The following is a 25674-nucleotide window of genomic DNA, read 5'->3' as shown; positions in this document are numbered from 1 at the left end:
TGAATTTGAAATGAGTTACACAATTGGAATTTGAACGTAAGGAAGTGGTGTTCAAATGAATTGAAATGCAAAGAAATGTATAACTCATTTTAAAGTATGAAAAATAACTACAATCTAGACGGATAGGTGACCAATAGATAGATATAGACAAGCAGACCAGTAGCTTGACAGACAAAATCACAGAGAGAGAGAAAACTAGACAGACCGAAAGGATAGACAAACCAACAGATAGATAGAAAGATATATAGACCAATAGACCTTATTCAGAGTAGCGCCATGACAGGTATGAAAGCGAGGCTGTGAGGGATAGACTTACCATTGTAAGTATGTATCAGTGTAATCTGCTGTAAAAAGCTGTATAAAGCTCTTAGATCACTTAGAATTTTCCACAGCTCTTGTTGTCTGGAGTTTTTATTGTCAACTGAAATTTCTTGGAAAGATATTTTTGCAGGGTTTCGTCAGCAGAACAATACAAAAATACATAAATAACAGTACAACCCACTGAAGAGATGTATGTCTATGTCTATCCCTCACAGCCTCGCTTTCATTCACGTTAAAAATCAAAGATGGTGCTGCTGTGAATAAGGTCTATAGATAAATATACAGACCAATAGATAGATAGAAAGACATACAGATAGAGTGATGGATATAACAAGTCAGACAGATAGACATATCTATACAGAATGACAGACAGACAGATAGTTAGATAGATAGACAGACCAATAGATAGATACACATATAGATAGATAGACAGACAGACAGACAGACCAATAGAAAGATAGACAGATAATAGACAGAAAGACAGACTGCAGTGGTTGAGTCACTATTTCCCAGAATACGTAGCAATATTTAAAATAAAATCAACTTTTGTGGACCATTTTTGAAAAACACTTCACTTCCCAGAATGCATTACCTGAGTATGTAATCTAACTGCTATGCCAAAGCTCCATATTCCAAAGCTCCAAAATTAACAGTATTCACTTTATACCTTCCCATACAAGGACTAATGTCCAGTGAAATATGTAGATTTAATAGAAACGGACAAAATGGAAAACGGTACTTGGAAGTGTATTATAAATCTGTCTCCGGCTCAAAATGAAACATGAATTGAGTCTGAAAGACAGTGGAGTGTAAATCTGCTGCGTGCGAACAATGTTAACTGTACACCGTGGAACAAATCCCCTCTTTTCAGAGACACAAGCGTTAAATTATCAGCATGGCAAAGCCACCATGGATGCCGTCCCAGTGTTAATATTTCCCTTTGCAATCCTTTGTTTTCGCATCATAATGGAGCATGTACCAAAAACATTCATCTCCATCTCCTTCCCCTGAATCACTGGACCCAAAGTGAATAAACAAAAAGGCAATTCTTCAAGCCAGTGAGTGAGCAACCCTCTTAGTACAGCTTATATGAAGAAAGCAAGAAGAGAAGAGAAGCTGAACAAAGTGAGGGAGTAAAATAGAGAGGAATTATCTCTCTAAAGCTGTCAAGGTGGCTGGGTTATTCTCTTGTTCTGAATACAGTGTATGATAGAGAGAATACAAATATTGCATTTAATGGCATATTCTTTAGTCACTGAATTTAAAATGACACCACATATTATTATTAATGGAGGAACGGTCTTGCTATATGTTTTGTTCCAAACACCGTAATCAACCAAATTTGTTTGACGTGAATATGCAACAACAATGTTTCTTTGTTGTTGTTTTTGGACTGAGATTCTACAAATATTGCTTTCCAGGAAATAAGGTGACTCAACTATGGTAATCAACCAAATTCATTTAGTGTTATGCAACTAGGTTAAAAAGGTTTCCTTTAGAGTCGTTTAAATACTGCTGTGCATTCAAATGTAAGGCTTTTTAAGACCTGCACAAATAAAATTAATACTGTAAATCCATTTAGAACACAGCAAAACAATTCAATATGTATTAAAAATGGTTTATGTACCAAGGTATCAATACACAAGAATAAGAGATTGAGCAATATTATATTCTGACAATATCATAAAAATGCATTTAAAAAAAAGAAGAGTTATTTGAATTTTTTCCCTAGATTTATTGCAGTTATAACCCATTTTTTTAGTTACCTATTTAGTAACAAATTTCGCTGACGGCAGTGGTTGGACTTTATTCCCCAGAATGCACAGGAATATTTGAAATACTGCAATCAACTAAATGTGTTTAACATTACAACTACGTCACAGTGTTTCTTCATCAAAGATTCCTCAAATAATGCTTTGCATTCTGGAAAATAACGACTTAACCACTGTAAACAACCAAATGTTTAACATTTCTTCAGCAGTGGCTCTTCAAAAATTGCTGTGCATTCTGGGAAAAAGGTGACTCAACCACAGTAGACCAACCCTCTATGGACTCACTGAAGCTTGGGTCGCCAAACTATTGTAAATTTAATATAAAATACACATTTTAAACATTATTAAAGACAAGTCTAAAATAAAACTACAAGCAAAACCACAAATTAAAGCAATAGAACAAAGATACAAATAGAACAAACAGTGCTTTTCCGTTTTTTCAGGTAGATCTAACAGTAGTTCAATACAGATTAGGAAGATTAGGTACAGAAATTTAATTAAGTAATCTAATGTAAAAACACTTTATAATCTTCACTGTATAAATTAAATATAGATTAATCTTAAGTAACAAAAGTAACTCAGTCAAGAGCAGTGAGTGATTTTTTGCAGGGAGTTTTTTTTTTATGTTTGATTAACATTAAAAACACAGACAGCAGTAGGAATATTAGGCTGTTGTCACTTTAATGTGTAATGCACAGATCCTATATACTGACAACTGTAACACATGCTTTGTCTTTCTTGACTGTTTACGTTCATTAACCCTCCGGGGTCGGCGGTATCGCCGGCGATACCAGCTCACTTTTTTCCTTATCAGTGCAAAAGAGACTCAAATTACTCATTTGATTTTGATCTTACATATAAGTGCTGTACATCATTACATCCTGTAATGTGTCTATTTTTTTGTGGGTACTCACAATAAAAACAAAGTGTTGTGCTTTTCGTCAAATAAAGAAAAATAAACATGATGCGCGTTTTACCTTCTCTCGTCAGTGAGGTCGATTCTGAAACACGTCCGAAAAATGAACTGTAACTCTGTCAATACTTGTCACAGAGATACGAGAGATTTCTCTTTATGAAGCTGAAATTCTCTTCTTTTAAATGAAGTAATTTATATAAAAAACAAATATTCTCAGTTTATGTAATCTGTATGAAAAGAGAGAGATGTCATTATTTTTCTTTCCAGCTCATTATACCTCATTACGCGTTAATGTGCCACGCCCACGGAGAGCGCGCGGTATTCAAACGCAAATGATCTAAGGCAAGCCATGCAAACATGCCAACGCCCACCAGCTGGATTATAAAATCATGTTTAGTAAGTTTCTTACTACCGCTGTGTACATAGCGTATCCCTATCCTGTGAGGAATAATACTATCTAATAACCCTGGAAAATGTATCAGAAGTGCTGGTAGTTTCATGTCGAGGAGCAACGGATCCAGCTGATGTAGTAAGTCATTTATTCTTAAGTGCTTTGTTCTAATCACGATATTGAATAGTCTCTATAAACCGCAAAAAGACTGTTTAAATATGAATTGCGTGTCTGTGTGACACATAACGCGTAATGAGGTATAATGAGCTGGAAAGAAAAATACTGACATCTCTCTCTTTTCATACAGATTACATAAACTGAGAATATTTGTTTTTTTATATAAATTACTTCATTTAAAAGAAGAGAATTTCAGCTTCATAAAGAGAAAGCTCTCGTATCTCTGTGACAAGTATTGTCAGAGTTATAGTTCATTTTTCGGACGCGTTTCAGAATCGACCTCACTGACGTGAGAAGGTAAAACGCGCATCATGTTTATTTTTCTTTATTTGACGAAAAGCACAACACTTTGTTTTTATTGTGAGTACCCACAAAAAATAGACACTTAACAGGATGTAATAATGTACAGCACTTATATGTAAGATCAAAATCAACAGAGTAATTTGAGTCTCTTTTGCACTGATAAGGAAAAAAGTGAGCTGGTATCGTCGCTTTGTTTACTACAGTTATACAGCGCGTGTCTGTGCCGTTCATTCACTCTCGCACCTACATTAGTAAACATGTTATTAAATTTACATGAACACATCCAAACTATATTGCTATAGCCTACTAAGATGAGTAAAAATAGACTGAAATATGTAGAAATAAAATGTCTGTATAAGCAACAAACTGCAAATTAACATGTATATGCTAATATATCATACACAATATGTTACAGACTAAATATGAATGTTTAGACAAGATTTTGTGATTAGTTTTGGATAGATTATAAAGTTTTGACTGTAAAAAAAAGACTACTGTCACATTAAATAGGTACGCTTTTGTTCACCAATTTCTGCTCATGTTAAATATACCTATTTTGACAAAACATCATATAGTATACTAAATTATCAACTAAGATGTTATTATAGTGTTTGTTCCAATATTCAAAATAATGAATCCTTACCTTTTTTAATACGTATGATAAAATGTATACTTTTTACAAAGAAAGAATACACTATTTGTAATTGGTTACAATTTCTAATTGTAAAATATGTATATATAGATCATTTCTTTTGTCCTTGCATTCTTTGGGACCCTGTGACACACCTGTGTGAAAGCTGCATATTAATTAGCCTCATTATGTATGTGGCACATTATCCGGCCTTTGTCTTCTCAGGTGTGAACACGCCTCCACGCATATTGCCTTTCCAAACAAAAGGTGTCTTATAAAATTTAAATCAATGTATTGTTTTGTGTAAATGATTAGGCAGGATGATTTTCAGATCATTTTGAAGCAAAAACTCTAGGCAACAATGCCCATTAGTCAAAAGTCTTGTAGACACATATTTAGTATCTGTTTTGGGGCCTTATTTCAGACACTTTAAGTTTTAGTTTTTTCAATAACCACGCATAAACATTATTCTCTCAAAAATACAAACATGTACATTAGGGTTGGGCGGTATTTCGGTAATATCGTATACCGCGGGGTCTTAAAATAGCAACGGTATCAGTTTCAATACCGTTATTACCGGCACTTATATATAATAAATAAATATAATTTATTCAATGCCTAAAAATGCTTATGTAGTTGTCATCAAGTGACAGTGTGGAGGAGAAAGAGAGAGAGAGAGAGAAGGGAGAGGCGGTAAATACTGACGAGGCAATTTGTAAATGTTGCAATAAAAAAGGTGACCGCGAGAGATGGAAACACCTCTAACCTAATGTCGCATCTCCGAAACAACCACCCACTCACTGCTGCGAGGATGCATTTTGCCCCGAGTTCATTAAATAAGCGCATTAGTTTATATTTGTTAAAATATTATAATGTTATTTTTTTTACGTTGATAATGAAAACTGAAGAGCACGAGTAAGATGGGATGCATCGGGAGTCAGACATTGACCAATTAATTAAGTTTCATTTTGTAAAAGGCCTTTCTTTAAAGTGAATTTCGTTTGGTATAAATTCTATCCTAATTCTAATTTTTTTTTTTATCAACCAATAATAAATAAGAATCAAATATATCAGACAACATAATCATGACATGATCGTGCGCTGGCGCGCCGCGGTCACTTGCATTGAAATCTCATCATAAATTAACCGAAAATCAGTGTATGTCTCACAGACATGACAGATATCTAAATAAAGCTTGAAATTTCATTAAACGAAACAATTCAAAACGAAAAGAATAGGCCACTCGCTGATTATTTAATCCATGATGTGCATTGCTCTCTATGCGTGTTCATACGGAAATGGCGATCATCAAATTAAACGAAACTATTCCAAACGAAAAGAAATAGGCTAGCCTACTCTCTGATTATTTAGTCCATGATGTGCATTTCTCTCTATCGTTCACTATGGAGATGGCGATTCATCAATGTCTTTAAACTAAACAATTCAAAAGGGAAAGAAATATAGGCAGCATACTCTCTGATTAATCCATGATGTGCATTTCTCTCTATACGCGCGTTCACTGCGGAGATATCAATCGTCAATTTCTTTAAACGAAACAATTCAAAACGAAAAGAAAAAGGCTAGCCTATACCTTCTGATTATGTAATCCATGATTTGCATTTCTCTCTATATATGCGCGTTCACTAGGTGATGTCGATCGTCAGCTTAATCTTTGCAGCACTGACAGAAAAGTTGTATTAATAAAAATCAATGGACGCGTGTCACCGGATTTACAAATGCACTTGTTGCTTGTTGCTTGTTAATTTAATTTAAATGAATTAATAAAATTAATACAATTGTCATAATTAAAATAATTAAATATTATTAATTGTCCCATTTTTGCTCATTTAAAAATAGTATGTATATCTACCACCCAGCATCTGGGTTAAACAATTATTTGGCGCCACCATATTATAACGGCCCACGTATTAAAAATAGTCTAGTCTAAATAGGGCTCCGGCTCATATTACATTTAATGCCGTCAGCCGGGATCAGACACAACGTGCACGGTGTGACGATCTGCGGCTGGAGTGCCCGCTTGAGCCTCTGGAGGGCACTCCTTCCTAGTTTATTGTTTCTATTATGTTTCACCCTGGACTGATTATGGTTTATTTGTTGCACCTGTTTTAGATTGAGCGTCCCTGATTTAAGCCTGAGTTTTCCCTTTGTTCAGGGCTCAGTATTGTAAGTGTTTGTATGTGTCTGACTGCATTACCTAGCCTTGTTCCAGTTTCCTTATATTCTAGTGTTTCGGTTCCTTGATTATCTGCCTGTTCCCGGTTTCCCGTTTGCCTTATCCCTGCACGGATTTGATGTTTGTTTGGACTGCTTACCTGGTTTTGACCCCTGCCTGTTTCCTTGTACCTGTCTCTGGATTCTCCTCTTAATAAAGCCCGCGTTTGGATCACCTCTGTCCATGTTCCATGTGCAGTTTCATGACAGAATACTGAGCCCCAACTGATCCAGCGGCTGAGAGGAACACGGACCCCGATATGGATCCCACAGCGCAGATCGTAAGCCTCCGTCAAGGAGAACGTCCTCTCAAGGTTTTTGTTACAGATTTTTTGAAGCTCTCTCGTCAGTCCTACTTGAATGATTTCTGTTTGATGATGCTCTTTCGGGGAGGACTGTCTGAACCGCTCGGCTCTGCTATACCATTTCCGTGTTCAAGCTGGACTCTAACCCAATATATTGACCTGGCCCTTTCCATGAGCGGTTCGGCTTTTACTGTGGATTTTTTGAAACTTTTGCTTCACAAAGGACCCGACGATTCGCCACTTTACAAGGTACCCACTGAATCCACGCATCAATTGTCTCCCGGTGAACCAGCGCATCACACGCGCTCCGCCGAGTTTGCGCTACATGAAAGCCCAGTTGAACCAGCGCTTCGTAAAGGGTCCGCCGTATCCACGCAACATGTGAATCCCGACGTTCTAACACTTCACGTAAGCTCCGTTATATTCCTGCCTCAAGAGTTTTCTACTGAGTCTGAGCGCGTGCCAGCTGAATCAAGTGAGTCAAGTGCCGAGTCAAGTGAGTCAAGTGCCGAGTCAAGTGAGTCAAGTGCCGAGTCAAGTGAGTCAAGTGCCGAGTCAAGTGAGTCAAGTGCCGAGTCAAGTGAGTCAACTGCCGAGTCAAGTACCGCCGAATCAAGTGAGTCAAGTACCGCCGAATCAAGTGAGTCAAGTGCCGCCGATTCAAGTGAGTCAAGTGCCGCCGAGTCAAGTGAGTCAAGTGCCGCCGAGTCAAGTGAGTCAAGTGCCGCCGAGTCAAGTGAGTCAAGTGCCGCCGAGTCAAGTGAGTCAAGTGCCGCCGAGTCAAGTGAGTCAAGTGCCGCCGAGTCAAGTGAGTCAAGTGCCAGTGAGTCAAGTGCCGCCGAGTCAAGTGAGTCAAGTGCCGCCGAGTCAAGTGAGTCAAGTGAGTCAAGTGAGTCAAGTCCCGAGTCAAGTGAATCTAGTGCCGTGTCAAGTGAATCTAGTGCCGTGTCAAGTGAATCTAGTACCAAGTCGAGTGAATCAAATGAGTCGAGCCAAATGAGTGAATTCAGTCAAGTCAGTGTATCAAGCCCAGTGACTCGCCGTCGCAGGAGGAGAAGGAGGACTCGTTTGGTTCGCCAGGCTCCGGTGGGTGTTCCCAGACTCCTCGCCCTGCCGGCCCCGCCTCCGCGCCTCGCCCTGCCGGCCCCGCCTCCGCGCCTCGCCCTGCCGGCCCCGCCTCTGCGCCTCGCCTTACCTGCGCCTCTCAAGCTTCGGGAGCCTTTTCCAGTAGCGGTTTCCAGCCCGGAGGCTTTAGCTTTCAATTTCCCCATGAACTTTTTGGGGGGGGGCAATAGGTACCCTAAGAGGGCCATGGAGGTGGCATCTACGTGGACCCTTGCACTACCACCTACACCTGAGAGGGTCATGGAGGTGGTGCCTACATGGACCTTTGCACAACCACCTTCGCCTGAGCTTACCATGTCACTGGTCCTGTCCAGCCCTGTGCTCCCCACGTCTTGGTCCCCTGTTACGTGTACTCTGCCCTGGTCCTGTGTTATGTGTACTCTGTCCTGTTCTCCTGTCACTTATGCTCCAGCCTGTCTTCCTGCCAAGCATGCTCCGCCCTGGCTACTTGTGGAGCGTGCCTCCCCGTGGTCTCTTGCCCTGCTCTGGTCTCCAGGCCCCAGGTCTCTCCATGGGCCTGGCCCCCTGCCTCTCCACGGGCCTGGCCCTCCATCCCATCCCCCGTCGACCTCCCTCCGGAGCTCTTAGGAGCGTCTGGAAGCCGCTCCTTAGAGGGGGGGTTATGTGACGATCTGCGGCTGGAGTGCCCGCTTGAGCCTCTGGAGGGCACTCCTTCCTAGTTTATTGTTTCTATTATGTTTCACCCTGGACTGATTATGGTTTATTTGTTGCACCTGTTTTAGATTGAGCGTCCCTGATTTAAGCCTGAGTTTTCCCTTTGTTCAGGGCTCAGTATTGTAAGTGTTTGTATGTGTCTGACTGCATTACCTAGCCTTGTTCCAGTTTCCTTATATTCTAGTGTTTCGGTTCCTTGATTATCTGCCTGTTCCCGGTTTCCCGTTTGCCTTATCCCTGCACGGATTTGATGTTTGTTTGGACTGCTTACCTGGTTTTGACCCCTGCCTGTTTCCTTGTACCTGTCTCTGGATTCTCCTCTTAATAAAGCCCGCGTTTGGATCACCTCTGTCCATGTTCCATGTGCAGTTTCATGACACACGGGTTGGCCTTGATTTTTTTTGTTGTGTTTTTTATGCCCGATCTGGTATTCAGTTTCTGAACGGTGTAGACACAAGCCAACAGTTTGGTGACGCTGTCTGAGCCTTATGTCATAATTTTTAATTAGTCACGGTAATACCGTATACCCCGGTAAAATAGGGAGGAGGTTTGACGGTATCAAAATTTGGATACCGCCCAAGCCTAATGTACATACATCTTGCTCACATATTACGGTAGCCCTGTTTGTGCTATATAGAGTGAATTTACACCTTTGCCATTAACATGTTTATAAATAACTGAAAAAAGCACAAATTTCAGAGCATGTCAGAACACCTCCAGGACCCAGAAAACCCCTCAGACCCCCAGGGGCTAAAGACATTACCGACTATTGGCGCTTTTCCATTACCAGTATCAGCTCAACTCGACTCGGCTCGCTTTTCGCTCCGTTTTCCATTACAGATAGTACCTGGTCGTCATAGCGACGCCACAGGAACTACGCGACACACACCTGCTACCCACACACACATAGGACAATGGAGGAAATCGAGTGTATGCTGTTTTTGATCCCCGGGATGTGGCTATTTCTCACAGCAAGAAGACAAACGTTGTTTCAGGAGAGGCTGAGGGCAGCAAAACAAACACTGCTGAAAAAAATAGCTCCGTCTGGCGCGTGCAATGATGTCGCGGTGAATAGTGATTCTCTCCGACCAATCAGCAGTCTGCAGTGTTTTCACATCACATTTTAGTATCACCTCAGCTCGTCTCAGCCCGCTTAGAACCTCGCCGGATGTGATATGAAAAAAAAGTACCCGAAAGCAGGTGCAGGTACAGGTACAACTTTTACACAGTGGAAAACCAAACAAAGGCGAGTCAAATCGAGTCGAGCTGGTACTATGTAATGGAAAAGCGCCATAAGTTTACTAGGACACTCGCCAAGACGGGCATTTTGACATAACTTTGTGTGAAATTGTCCGTTCAAGCGCAAGAAGACATGAAAGAGAACTCAATTCAGTATACAGACAGTATTGAATCAGTATTGATGCTTGAAGGATGTGCTTCCACAGCAGCCATGATTAACAGCCATCTTCTGCAGTGGTTAAAGTTTTCTATGCGCAATTTGATTTGACGGGAGTCACAAGACCGATTACTTTCTCCCGATCCAATCACGTTGATGGATAAAATTAAAACAAGCATGTAACGACCAGAAATGGAGGGAAAATAGCGGCGTAAATATACATCACTTACTTAAATAAAGTAACTTAACAATGTGAAAAAATGCCCTTTTTATGGACAACCACTTCCATACAGCACGGCCACAGTTACACGATGGGCCATTTTCCTACGGCATGTTGGTAAAGAGGGGAAAGAAGCAAATCTCACTTTTTGCCTGCTGCATGCAGTCGATAAGACCTCAGAGAGAGCGTAGGAAAAAATAGGGGAGGGAGTGCAAGAGAGAGAAAACGAATGAGGGGGGACTGAGGAAAATCACAAATCTTGGAGAGCGACTCTGATTTCATTTGCCAATAGCTGAATGGTTTTGAGGCTTTGGCTAAAGCACTTTCTGCACCATTGCCCCTTGCCGCGCCGAGCAAGCCCTTTCCATTTAACGTAACTTTATTCGTTTTTTTACACCAATGGGGGTTAATCAAGGTGTGAACTCAGCGGATAAAGGCAGTTGGTGTTGCTGCCCATCCAAATGGAGCCAATGCACTTCAGATTCCCACTTCAGTGCTGTTTGAACCATTATGATCTCTGTCCAGTCATTTACAAAGAATAGATGGCTGAAGGTAGGGCAGTGGAAAATGGCCCAGCTTGGGCATTATCTCTCTCTGAAAGTGACTGAACATGGCAGTAGAGGATAACCTGTGCTTTCATCCTCAAATATTATAGCGTAACTAGAATTGTGTACAAACAGACGAGTCTCGTTTTCCACGACTATAGCCATGCGTGAAGCGGAAAAACTGACAGCAGCGTGGAAACAAGTTCTTAACCACCCACTGATCCAGAGTCTGCTTATGCATACCTTTCCTTGAGGCTCCGCATCATAACTTTTATTCTCGAAAATGTCAGGGATCAACTGTGAAAATTATATGGGAAGACAGAACTTAAAAGCCAGACATTTCAGAGCTTTTCCGAGAAATGGAATGGATGCTGTACCATGGTATTTGATCATTTACACACTGAAACCATTAGTATCAGTGAGCCATTTCTTCAGTATTTAGCATGTTTAAAAATATCATGAAATTGGAAAGAATACCGAAAATAAATTTAATTAAACTGAAAGGGAGACACCAACCTTCTTCTCTAGTTGTGTGATCTGTTCCTTGTAGAAAGCATCCAGCGCCTTCAGCTCCGCCTCCTTATTCTCCAGCTGTTTCCCCTGCAATGAAGTAAATGAGTTGTGTCATTCAATTGGTCATCTTGACCAATTCCAGTGCTGTTGTTTTATAAAGAAAAGAAAAGAAAAATTACATGTAACTTTTTTAAATAAATATTTTGTCAACAAAAAATAAAATATAAAGCTTTAAAAAGTTAATGCTTCTATCAAATATAAAAAACTGCTTATAAAAATACAAATTATTTATAGGTTGCTCATTTTGACCAATTGCAAAAATTAAGAAGCTTATTACATTTTTTTTAATAAAAATAAATCATAATATTAATAATAATAAAAATAAAAGAGAATAAGCATTTAAAATGGGCCAATAAATTAAAAAATAGCAAATAATAAAAAATAAAAAATAATTTAATTTTTAATTTAAAATAGCAAAATTTTAAACCATAAGGCTTATAAGCTCAGGACATTGAAAGTACAACTGTCATCATTGGAATTTCACTATTTGTTGGCATTTCTAGAAGATTCGTCAAGGTTTTCAGATTTCTGGGCACCGGATTAGCAAATGCTTTCGGCAACATATGTCCCGACTGGTACAAAACTGTGGACCAAACTCAAGAGATGCCGGACGTAGGACATCGCACAGCGCAGCTTCGCTCAAACAGCATGGAGCAAAAGCTCTTAAAACCGTTCTGCCGACCCTGCCAGAGACTTTAGGAAAAGGACAGCTGGTGTAAGATTTTCAGCCCTCGAAAAAATCATTGAGGAGAATTTACAACACAGAGGGATTCCAAAAATAAACAGAGAAAGTGAGGACGCAAGATAACGACATGCACAATTTAAAGGTGATTTCGTCCATGCTTGTGACGCTCAAACAGGTGTGCAATAACTGAATGTGATCGGTGAGGTTGGCACGGATTATGCATGCACAGAGCCGGGAGTGGGGGGGGGGGGGGGCTGTGGGGGTATTGCCTGAGATGATATGGGCTATTTATGAGTATGCAAACATCTGTGCTTTTGAAAAGCAATAGAAGTGATAACCTTACACAACACTGAGGGATGTACAAGCACAAGCATACATACAAAAATGAGTTCAAAGCTACAAAAAGAACAAGCATTCAAACAATATTCGACAAGGGAGCGCAGAAAGCGAACACATACGCTCATCCGCCCTGTAATTAGCATCTCTCTCATTCCGTAACTATGTACAAGGCACAGATACATTAAGCCCAGCGGGATACGGCACTCACACTGTCGGGCTTTCTCACATAGACACACGTGCATGAGAGACGTCCCGTGGTGCTGACCGGGAGAGAGGCGCATCTACGGTAGGAGCCAGACAACAGTGCACAACCCCAAATTACGGGCATACATAATCACCCCCTTCCCTCTGCCTCCTGTCTCGAGCGAGTAGTAAATCACCTCCATCAGCATGAGCATCATATGCAATTTTCTAGCTGGGTAGCTCTGAAAACCGCCACGGCGGACGACACAGTTTGCATGCTCACAATCAGGGCTTAATGCATGAAAACCAAAACACCATGTTTAAATGAGGAGGGAACAAGACGCGGAGAGATAGGATGAAAGAAAGAGTGAATAAGAGATATGTAACAACGACTGTGGAATAGGCCGTGCTTACCCAGGCATCCAGTTCAGAGGCAGGCTTGAGAAAGAGAGAATGGGAGAGGAGGAAGAAGAAGAAAACATCACTTAAAGGAGAACTCCGGGCAATTTTTAAGTTAATCTTGATCGTTAGACCTTGCGAATGCCCAGAGCTCCCACCCAGCTAAAACGGCAGCTATGGGGGCATGGACATAAAGAGCGTTTCTTAACAGACACAAAATGCAATTAAAATGTCTGTCCAACATGAACAGGGACCCTACATGTGAACAAGATACGTTTAGCAACTTAGCCATTGTTTCAACTCACCTAAATAGTCTTTTAGACGGCAAGCCGTAGTCTCGCGCTGCAGTCCCGTGCTGTAGCCGGAAAAGGTAAACAATGTCCAGGTGGGAGGAGCGTTGATCATGTCCGACGAGTCTTCGTACATGGAATGGCATTTTTCTTCAAACGGCCCCGCTGTGTTGAATGTGTGTAGTCATCCTTGTCAAAGTGTTCACTGCAAATGCGGTAATCTTTAGCGCGTAGTACTTCTACGGGAGTTTGCACATCAAGTTGAAGTACAACTAGCCACGACTGCAGAATCTCGAGGTCATGGAAAGGAAGACGATGAAAATTTAAGCTCTTATATTTTCGCATTCTGTTGCCACAATTCATGATCAACGCTCCTCCCACCTGGACATTGTTTACCTTTTCCGGCTACAGCACGGGACTGCAGCGCGAGACTACAGCTTGCCGTCTAAAAGACTATTTAGGTGAGTTGGAACAATGGCTAAGTTGCTAAACGTATCTTTTTCACATGTAGGGTCCCTGTTCATGTTGGACAGACATTTTAATTGCATTTTGTGTCTGTTAAGAGGTTCAAAAACGCTCTTTATGTCCATGCCCCATAGCTGCCGTTTTAGCTGGGTGGGAGCTCTGGGCATTCGCGGTCGCAGCTCCGCGTAGCAAGCACCAATCCGGTTCGTTTTTTTTTCTATAGTCAGTACTCACAAAGGTCTAACGATCAAGATTAACTTAAAAATTGCCCGGAGTTCTCCTTTAACACATAGCTTAAGAAAAACACTTAGGCCAGAGATAGCTTCTTAACATATCGACGACGTTTTGGAAAAAGTACATCCATGTGTTCATTATTATGTTTGAAGAAGACATGAAATTACATTTGTGGGGCATTTAAATCTCGTAATGTAAAGAATTTGTAAGTGAATCTAAATCGCATACTTCACTAACATATGGTAGGTTGAAAACAGTATGTGACAAAAGTAGTATGTCCGAATTCACAGCATTTAGAAAGTAGTAGTCAAAAAGTATCCAGATGACCTAATACTTCTGGCGAGATTCTGAAGTGTGCATACGATGGACGCTTTACTATCCCATGAGGCCACGAGGAGGATTTGTGAATGGCAGTGAAGCGACGCAACTGACGTTTGTAGGTCACATGATAATGACAGCATGGCAAATGTAGTACGTCCAGATTATACTCATACTATAGAACATAATTTTTTAGCAGTCCTATTCAGGAGAGAATGCGATTTCGGATATAGCCTTAGGACTGGGTTGACAATATCGATGAATCAATATTCATTTTAATGAATTCTTATAAATTATAAATCTTTAGTCTATGCAGTTTTCTGTTGATGCGTGAAAAAATCTTCACTAAACATTATTTGTAGCTTCGTACTTTGTTACTTGGTATGAAAAAGTCTCAGTTTTCAAATTCTGTCACTGTTCTCAAGAAATTCAAACAAGAAGGCCCTGATATTAAAATGTGTTTTGGTCGATCGGATAAGTAGACGAGGGAGACACATTCCCGTTTACAGCTGGTGTATTAATCTTCTGTCCTGATTTCTTCGAGGGGAGGGTCTATGGACGGGTAAATGTATGGCCTTTTTCAGATCTTTTGAACTAACGCAATTTACATATGAACGCACCGAAGACGACGGAAAAACACACGGAGAGCGTCAGCTTTTATTGCTGCTTTGACAGGACAATACAAAGGGGTAAACATCTAATACATTTACAATGAAAGAGGGAATCGAGCAACACAGATATTTGAGGAATCCTTTGATAAAGAAAATACCTAATAACTGCATAGCAAAATTCCCTAGAAAACACCCACAGCACCCTAGAATCACATTAGTTTTACCTGCACTTCTTTACATTCTTCATCATAAAATGTAAAAATCTAGTCAACTTTAATTATTTCCCCCACTCACAGGGCCTTGATTAAATCAGCATAAAAGAGAAAATACATTTCTAGGCAACAAAAGATCATGAAAACACTAAGAACAACATGCAATGATGAATCATGCATAATATGCCCAAGGACATAAATTAAGAAAGTAAATGAGGTCAATTGTGATTTTAATGTTGACTTTAAGCAATGTTTTTTGCTTTTATGGACAGAATCCTCTCTGAGCACCACATATACTGTCCACTTTTTGAACTTGACCAGTTCAATATCAAACTGGAGACTGTAAATGGCCGAGCATGAACCTCCTAGGGCTCGTAATTGCTATTGTAAATTGGGTGCTAACAAATGTATAATGTAGTATGGAATCACTCCTCATTATAGAAGCAGCAGCAGGGCGTTTCACACGTATTTAATGAACAGGAAGAAGAGGGTAATCTGGTCTGCTTGCTGAAGCCAAGTGCTTAACACTGCCAGAGCTCGCATGGATCTTGATAAGGCTGACTTAAAACCAAGAGCTGAGCATCAGAGACCACCTAGAAATATGGTTAATTCAGCTCATGTTGTTAACAGAAATGAATTATTTAATAATCATTGATTTTCTATTTTACTCCTTGGTAGTTGTTGCATTCATGAGAATAAGTATTATTAACTAAAACTATTAAAAATCCTTAACCGAAATAAAACTGAAATAAAATAAAAATAGTAAATGCAAAACTTAAACTTTTTTCAAACAAATATTACAAATGTTGCTTTGGCAACTACCTGAAATGTTTAAGTTGGATTACTACAATTACTAACATAATGACTGCAATAAATATAAATCAGAGCTAAATAAAATTATAATAAAAATGACAAAAGCACGTTTAAAAATAAAAAATAAAATTAAAACAAAAACTGAAAATATAAAAGCTAATTCAAAATATTAATCAATGCTATAAAAGTACATAAATAATCCTAATAATGATGAGAATTAATAGCATCTTTATTGAGCCAATCACAATCAACTATATTCTATCAAACTAATCTAAGGAGCTATTTACACAACATTGTTTTCAGCTAAAAACAGAAAACTTTTTAAAACCTTTTGGCTGTTTATTTAAACGGCAATAGTGGGGGGTTTTTTTTGGGGGGGGGGGGGCGAAAACATAAAACGGGATTCAAAGTGCACGTTTTTGAAAATGGTAGCATTATCGTGAATTTGACAATACAGTAACATCATGTGCTTGGCAGCATAACAGTGTTTTTAGTCGTTTTCGCCGATCCGTGTCCTCTGTATCTAAAAAACACAAGGGAAAATCTTTTCCATTTTTAACACATCGTTGTTGTGTAAACGTACCCTAACGTTGATGTACTCAGTCAATGTTAATTTCCATTTCCATCCTATTTTTGGTCTATAATGTGCCATTACATTGATTTGGAATATTTACATATAAAGCATTTGTTCAACTGCAATATATTGCTAAAATGTTATCAAGATGTTTTTACTACATATACAAAAATACATTTACTGCTTTCCTAAAATGGCAAAACAGCAATATGATAAAACACACCATTGTTTAATAAATAATGAGATGTATTAATAACAATAAACACTTCTTCTGCAAAGTAATATAGTTTGTCAGCCTATCTGTTGGCTATTAATATAAATTGGCACATTAATATAGATTTTAACTGATGTGCGGTCAGAGCAGAGGCATGAATATATTGTCGATTTTTAAACACCTTTGATTGCAGCTCATCCAATAAGATTTTAGTGTCGGTCCTATACATTTTAATAAAAAAGAAAAATGATAATTTATTGGTAGATTTTTATATAAAATGGCATTTACAAAGCTACTAAAGTTTTTATCATGACGCCAACAGACTAGACAGCCTAAAACAACAGACTTGAGGACCTAAAAGTGACTGAACGTCAACTCTTAGCTGAAGAATCAAGAGTTTGCTCCCTGCTGGTCTGATGAAGGCAAACTCATCACTCAGTCTCAAAGAACTCTCAAAGCCTGATGAGAGAGAGAGAGACACACACACACACACACACACACACACACACACACACACACACACACCTCCTGACTGCACACAAGCCTTGTCATTTCTTTATTTATCCTCTTTAAATTCTCTGTGCTGACAAAGCCAATCTGATGGGCGTGCGGCACTCATGTAACGCTCTGTTTGGGATCTGGAGCAGGCTGATAATACTCAGGCAAGCATGAATTACACTGATAAGTCTAGAAATGAGCCCTGCTCGGAGTTGGGTTTACCGTAAACAATGGTGCATGCGTGTGCGTTAGGCTGGAACTCAGCACCCAGGCCTGGATAGATGCAAAGTGACAGGCCGTACGCTCAAGAAGAAGTGAAGAGACTGGAGGAATGATGAACTGAATGCTGTTGAACACGTTACGTCAACTATAGCGTATTATTCTTGATCACACCTAAAGTTTTAGCATGAAGTTTAGATACAGTTGCTCTTCAGATTGTTACAGAGATGTTACAGATAAATGTTTAAATAATTTGTTTGAGTAAACCATGAGTCAGATTGTTTAAAAAAAATTATCTGGGAAAAAAAATAAAGTTTTCTTTGTGTATACAATAAAAAAATTTATACATTAAATCACAAAATAAAAATAGTAGTGGAGTCAAAAAGGTTGAGAACCAATGCAATATAGAATCTTAGAGCAGGGTTCACGGTTATACAAAAACTTTCAACATTTGGTGGTTCCCATATAATAATAAATACAGTATTATGATAGTATAATATTAACACTGTCTTGATGAAGGTGCAATAATTCTCATAATACTAATATTAACACTGATGAATAATTATTGCACCTTCATCAAGACAATCACAATCATCAATATTATCAAACCAATCCAAGACTGATGTAATTAAAGTCATGGATCCCATTTTAGGTCTGTAATATTTGTTTACATATGATCATCTGCAAAACATTGCTAAAATATTACTTAGACGTTTCTGCTACGTTAACATAATGCGTAATTTCATAATTAGTTATAATCTCATTATAATACACTGGTTATGAATATTTTATAGTTCGATTATTGTTGTGGAATCAGAAAAGTTGAGAACCACTGCATTTTGTAGCATCTTATAGCAGAGCTCTCAATTATACTTAAAGTTCCAGCATTCACTGTTTCCAGTCAAAACTAAAATGAGATTTAGAAGTTAAAATCCTTCAGTCCCACACCATGTTCGAAGACATAATTAAAACTGCTCATTTCTTTTTATTACCACCTCTGGTAATGATAATCCACAATTAAATGCTCTCCCCGTATGAAACGTGCAGATAACGGTCTTGCCATACGGCTATTGATTAACCTGTGTCATTTGAAAAACTGATTCAGGTTCATTTAATTTAATTTCAAGTTTTGGAGGCTATGGGATTGAAACTCGGTTGTCACGTATTCTCAGATCCGTCTCTTGCACACACACACTCACACTCACACACACACACACACACACACTCACAGTGCATCTGTTGTGTCCTGCGGTGTGTGTTTATACTCCGTCATCCCCTCTAGGTTGGATGTGCTGCGTTGCCATCTGATATCTGGGCACAGCTTCCCTCCCGCTTTTCCTCGCCTATTTACTCGTCTGCGTTTATTTAACACGTAGCTCCCGGCTAGGCAATAAATTAGCACTTAATATTCAAACTGACTACTCAGAGTGCAAGCCGCTGTGGTCGTCTGGGGAGGAGAAGGAAGGGCCACTTGCTTCTCTCGTGCCATTGCAATGAATAATTTCTCTGCCGACGTTACAGCTCTTATCTGAGCCCGATCCGACCACCGTGCCAGCGAGAGCCAATGTCATTTTCGAGCAGGGTCTTGAACGTGATATTGATGACATGAGGGAAAAGAGATTAGAGCAACAAGACAAATCCAGAAGAACTATTTGACAGAGGGTCGGGATTCGTTTGGCACCAGAGGGAGAGACACTGGAATCAGCCCAGAACGGTCAAGTGCTCACGAGGTATAAAAATTTGATGAGCTCATCTTCCTTTACTGAATGGCGGGTAAAGCGTTCAGCTAGCAATCATAATCCCGATGGCCTTCAGGGGTCACCTGCCCCTAAATTATATCGTTCCCCATCATGTTTCATTGTTGCACTTTTTTTTTTTTAAATGCTCAAGGAAATCTTTAAAAAGTTGTTGCCTAGTTCATATGGGAAATGTGGGTTTGAGTTTAGTCCCAATTCAATCTTCTCTCTCTCCCAAAATAATCTGCTGTCTCCTTTTAAATTTTGAGGTAAAAAAAAAAAAATCCCCAAAAAAGTCCAAAAATAGAGCTCAAATTTTCTTTTAAAACACTCAAAATAACTGTAAAATAAAGCCAGAGATGTGGGCTAACGCATGTGGTGCAAACACATTTTGGTGCTCATTTGGGAAATTAATGTTTAAATTCAGCTACAATCCTATTTCCTCTCTCTGCTGAAATAATGTATTGACCTGTCTCCTTTGGGGGAGGGTAAACAAAAAAAATTGTTTAGTTGTATTAAAGGCAGCCTGGAGAAATAAAAGGAGTTGTGGCCTAGTGGCTTACACATGTTTCAGACATGTTGAGCCTTGGTCATCATACAGGAAACACAGGTTTGATTGCAGCCAAAATTAATCTCTTGCCAGATTATTACAGCCAGTAATAAAAAAAGAGAGACTAAAAGCAGGCAAAATTCCATACACAATTTTGAGGTCAATAAAAGTGCCAAAAATTTATAAATTAAACTTTTCTATTCAAATGTTCAATAAAAACTATTAAAAGTCAGTGGGCTAGAGGTTAGCAATTGTAGTGCAAACACATTTAGGTGCTCATACGGGAAATTAAGGTTTAAATCCAGTTCAATCCAATTTCTCCTTTAAATATTGCATTCAATAAGACGACGTTCAGAATGCATGCAAAAGTGATGCAAATCCAATTTGTTTTGCTCATGTGACACAGATCGGTTTTCATCATGACAGTGTGAACAGCACAAACCACATGGAATCTGATGTTTTTGATTCTGATTTGGCCCACTTCCATATGTGGTACTAAATCAGATACAGGTTGGATGTTTTGCAATGCAACCTCAGTCTGAACAGTCACTGGAATTCATGCAACTTTTAGCGTTACTCTAGATCAACATTCGTCACAATTATGTGCTGGAGGGAGTCACTCCAAAAATTTTACATACCGGTAGTTCTTTGGTCACTCAGTTAATATGGAAGAAAGCCTTGATGGTAGTCAGTGGAGGGACAGTGAGGTCTAAGTATCACAGTGGCAGCTCTACACAAGCAAAACTTGAGGGACAAAGCTTTTCCCTCATCTTCATCCTCCTTATTGCACAAATTCACAGCTTCCGTGGCATATCAGCCATGTTTACGTCTGTATGAAGCGTGCTGCGCACAGTCTTGTTATTGTTCTTTTGCGCAAATGGGTCAGTTCGGGACCATGATCAGTTCACACTCAAATCTGATACTGGCAACATTTAAAAAACTAATGTATACAGCAAAGCAACAAAAAAAAAAAACTAATCTGAGCAATAAATAAGAATTGAGCACTAAGGCTTCCAGTGTGAACGTAGCCTTAAAGTGACAAAAAAAAATTAAAAAACAGAAACTTTCTCTTTCGAACTAATTTTCTATTTCTATTTTGCTCGCCTTGAAAAAAAACACAGTTGTAGCCTAATGGCTAGCACATTTTACAGATATGCTGAGCCTTGGGGATCACGGTGAACACAGGTGAATGCAGCCAAAACTATGTGTCTCCACCGGTCTCCTATTTATTTCATTGACAAAGTCTAAAAACAGAAAAACTCAGCTTTTCTATTAAACTGCTCATGTTCATGTTGAGCATAGGTGCTCACACAGAAAATACTGGATTGAATCCAGTCTTTGTTTTGTTCCAATTCAAATCTGCCTCTCGCGACAAATAATTGATCCATTTTGTAAATCACAAAAAGGAAAAAAGTTTGAAATAAATTCTTCATACGGGTGTCATAAACACTGCTGTTTTGAGGTTGACATGGAAACAAGGAAATCATTCTCAACTTACACAAAGACGCTAACCAGACTCAAAAAAAAAGAAGCCCTTCCGACAGAGTGATAAGTAAACACTTACAAACACAGAGACAACACAAGACCTAATCCTGCACTTAATTCCCTCTTATCCCAGACTCCTGCTCGAACAGCGACGCTAGAACGGAAGAAACTGCGAAGGGAGCACGGGATAAAATCTATCCACTCCACCTGCCTGCCGCGGGCCCCGCTGGCAATTACCTGAGCTCTGGCCTGGCTTGAGCTCAGAGAGCGCGGGAGTCTTAATGGCTTTGCATGCAGGAAGATGTCAGCCCTGAGATTACAATTACTGATAGGACTTTGCTACCAGAACGGCTCTCTTCTCTCTCCCGCCGCACCGGATTACTCACACTGAGCTTCTCTGATAAACTACACGGCAAGGGGAGATGAAAAGAAGGTAAATAAATAAACGAAGGACTGAATTGTTCACAAAGTGCGGCGTGTGCTTATTGTTATCTTGGGTATGGGGGGAAATCTTGATGTCTGTGATGAGGTATGTTATGAGGCTGAAGTTTATACACACATACAGTATATAATTTCAGCATTCACACACATATATACATAAACAGTATATATATATATCAAATCAGTTCTAGCATTGCTAATCTGATATCACAGCCTCCTCATCATAACACTAAAATGTAGTTAACCAAAAAAAAAACAGAAAAAGTTACACTGTTTAGTTTAAACTTAAATGTAAACACTATGCAAAGGAAAACTTCAATCGTGCAGCAGAACATACATTTTGGTGAGAAACTGGTGAGAGACTGGCGAAAATGTGAAACGGTGCTCAATGAAATGAAAACTAAACCAGTTAATTGTGGACAAAAACCCCCGCTGGCCTGAGCTGAGGAGAAAGTTTACAGATGGGTTCTGCTGGCAGAGGTCTACATGCACAGTCACTTCACTATACACATGTTTGGAACGTATGCACTTACTGCTAGATCATGGCTCTAATGCTGTTCATTTTCATTTCAGAGATAAATATGACTCTAAACTACACATACATACATAATGAAGCTACTCATGTTAATAGTCTCATGTCCATCAAATCAATCAACACCGGTAAGCTCTAAATCGGTCCTGCTTCCATTAGAACTACACCGTGTTTTCTCATTTTAGGAGACAAAAACATTGACTGCTATTCCAAATTTAAATACTGTAATGGTGTTCCTGAAACACACATTTTACATTAGCAATTAGCACTGAAGACCTCTTGGGCGTTGTATTGAGATTTGGCAGAAATGAAGACAAAGGCATTGTGTTGAAGAGTTATTCCGCCATCTAGTGTCTAACAACTGAATTTACGCCATTTCACTACATGCACTGCATTATCTTCAAAGAAAAGACACCACAATGTAAAGATGCCAAGAAAGTACTAGGGTGACACCAAAATATTGGTCAGGAGAATGTATAAATGTATAGATTATGGTGATATCATTCCATAAATGGACTGAATCAAATCACTGCTCAACTTGATTATAGTGAGCAACAGGAAGTGAGCCCCCACAGCCTCCATTAACACGCAAGTGTGAAGCTTTGTGCAATGATGTCATACCATCGCAGGTACACTCAAAAACCAGATTTAAAAAAATATCTGACGCAAAATCAGATACGAGAGGATCAGAGTCCTTATCACAAAGAGATAAGCCAGGCATAGAAGCACTCCGATTATTTTAGCATCTCTCATGCATAAGTAACAACTGAGCTAGAGGAGCAGGCGGGCAGCTCGGCGGCGAGCGGGAAGCGGTGTTAATGAGACCAGCTTTTTAATGGAACTGTGGAAAGAGAGTGCCAAATGCAAATGCAACTTATCACCTCTCCCCGCCAACAGGCCAGGGAAAGGCATTAATGCGTTTAAAAGCAGAGAAATTACCCACAATCCTCCCCACTCTCTCTCCCTTTAACCACCTCTCTCTACGTTATTTCTGATTAATCTTGTAAAGGCTTGTCATGTACAGTGAGAGCTCGTGGAGGGCATCTCCACAGACTCTGGCAGATGGATGGAGGAAGTCAGGCAAGGGATGAACAGACAGTGAATCGTGTATTTCACAGAAAGAGTGTTACTGTAGTCTGAGTGAGAGTGCAGGGGTGGAGGTGACATTTTAATATTTTTGTGCCTCCCTCTTTCTGTAAGACAGTGTCTTAACAGAACAGCAATTCTTTATGTGAAGCAGCTATCAAATACTGAATGGAAAAATGCAACGAAAGCACTACAAGTGGAAGCTTATAGATTTATTATACAAAGTGAAAACATTACAAATGCAAAGATATTCACACTGTGAGCGGGAATAAAACGTATAAATATAAAAAGGTGAGTAAAGTCAGTCAAAAGTAGGGCTGGAACTAATGTGTTTTTTTTTCAATCGAGTAATCTAGATTATTTTTCCGATTAATCGAATAATATAACAATTACGCCAATCATTTGGGATGAACAAACAGCGCGACGAACCTAAAGGTATTCACACAGAGGACAAAAGTTAGAGTAATGAAAAGGCAAAACGATGAGGCAAATTTAAAGCTAATCTTACTCAGTTACTCATTCGTACTCAATAAAATAAAATAAAATAAATTCGAAAAACTTTAAACCAATGGCAATTAAGTATTACAAACGGAAGAGTATTAACATGATCAGTGAGATGAAAAAAGCAACAACATCAAAACGTATCACTATTTAAATCAAATAAATGCTGGGCTGAGTATGAACAAAATTAGGTTAAAAAAAAACTCATTCACATTGATGATGATAAATTCAATGAGTGATTCCACAGGAATGTTGCGATATAAATCTTGTGAGAGCAAGCTTTATCTTCTCTAAACTCAAAGCTATTATCATCAAGAGCATAACAAGCCTGCCATAAGGAATAGGTTTATAGGAATACGATACGTTGTTTTAATTTTAAGGCAATGTCGAATGTAAATGTTTACACTCTGTGTAAATAGTGTAATATTCCCAGGCAATGAACAATTGAAAATGAGCACTGTGACTGTTTGTTAACTAAACCGCTTCAAATTTGTACACTACACATGCTCAAATAAGCCAGAACAACAGCTGCAACTTTACCAATAACTCACACGAAAAATCCCATTGAAGTGCCTGGTGTTGATCAATCATATCCTATAACAACTGACAACACTAACTGCCATCACTACTGCCACTCATTTCAACTTTCCAACAGACACCAAATCATGGTGTATTTCTGCTGTCACACACTTCTAATATTTATTACGATAACACTTTCATTTCAATATTTTAACATCCTTTTCCAAGAAACACATAACAAAGGATCTGATATCTCACCATGACTCATGCCGTGTTTAACAAGAGAGGTCTCCAGCGAACAGGACATTATTGATAATCATGAATATTTAGAGGAGCAGACCTTGATGTTGCGCTCTGAAACACACCAGCAGAACAGAGAGGAGTCGCCATGTCACAGCTTCATTCTGATTAATGATAAGACTTCCCATTACATCTACATCACACAGCGCCGCTGCATGCGGCTTGGTTCTCAACTGATGGGTCGCAGGATTGTTCTTTTAGGGCTATAAATCCGAAGAGAAAGGAAACAGTGCTAAATGGAAATAATAAATTGCCACTAACCGTAAAATAGTGCATTAGTAGAAAAGCTAAATAAATAGGCTTTTCGGCTTTCACATGGCAGGAGAGAACCTGAAATGAGTCACTGAGCACTAAAGCAAGCATCTGAACTGAAGAGAAGCAGCACTGATGTCCAGATCCTGATGTCTGCAGGATCTGGAGAGATTCTGTATGAAGGAATGGTCTCTGATCTCTTGTCAGGTGTTCTCATCAGGCATTATAGAAGAAAACTCAGAGCTGTTATCTTGGAAAAAGGAGGTTGAAAAAAGTATTTAATAAAAGGAGGGCAGATAATTGTTCCCAATGTGTTTTGGAGAAAATCATTTATTTCATAATGTGATTGATTTCCCCCCCACTTTCAATTCTTTTACTTCAATAAAAGGTTTGATTTTTGATTTCTTTAAATAAAATATCAAAAGTATAAACAGTGCAGATTTACTTTTTACAGCCATCTTTGATCATATTTACAAATGATATAGGGGCAAATAATTCTGACCAGCGCGGTAGATAATAATAAAACAAATAGCAGTGTTGTGAAGCAAAACTCGTTTAGAACCACTGGTTTAAAAAAGAACAGATCGATACTGAACTTCACACAAACATCAGAATCTCAGCTGAGGGTTGTGGTGA

General features: G+C 39.1%; 1 protein-coding gene across 2 annotated transcripts in view; it reads right to left on the bottom strand.

Moving 5' to 3' along the window:
* Positions 1 to 25674, bottom strand: part of chchd6a (coiled-coil-helix-coiled-coil-helix domain containing 6a) — a 78892-nt gene that overhangs the window by 43057 nt on the left and 10161 nt on the right. The window contains exons 6-7 of one of the 2 annotated variants that reach the window (XM_077219193.1): positions 13204 to 13227; positions 11526 to 11609 (exon numbers count right to left, since the gene is read on the bottom strand). In XM_077219193.1, coding sequence (XP_077075308.1) covers positions 11526 to 11609; positions 13204 to 13227 — 108 coding nt within the window. The remainder of the gene's footprint in view (positions 1 to 11525; positions 11610 to 13203; positions 13228 to 25674) is intronic. The other variant, XM_077219194.1, reaches the window with a different exon arrangement.

This window comes from Siphateles boraxobius, unplaced genomic scaffold (genome assembly GCF_051911475.1).
Source record: "Siphateles boraxobius isolate OS27281-9 unplaced genomic scaffold, OSU_SipBor_1 77, whole genome shotgun sequence".
Taxonomy (NCBI): Eukaryota; Metazoa; Chordata; class Actinopteri; order Cypriniformes; family Leuciscidae; genus Siphateles; species Siphateles boraxobius.
This window is presented reverse-complemented; position numbering and strand designations above follow the sequence as displayed.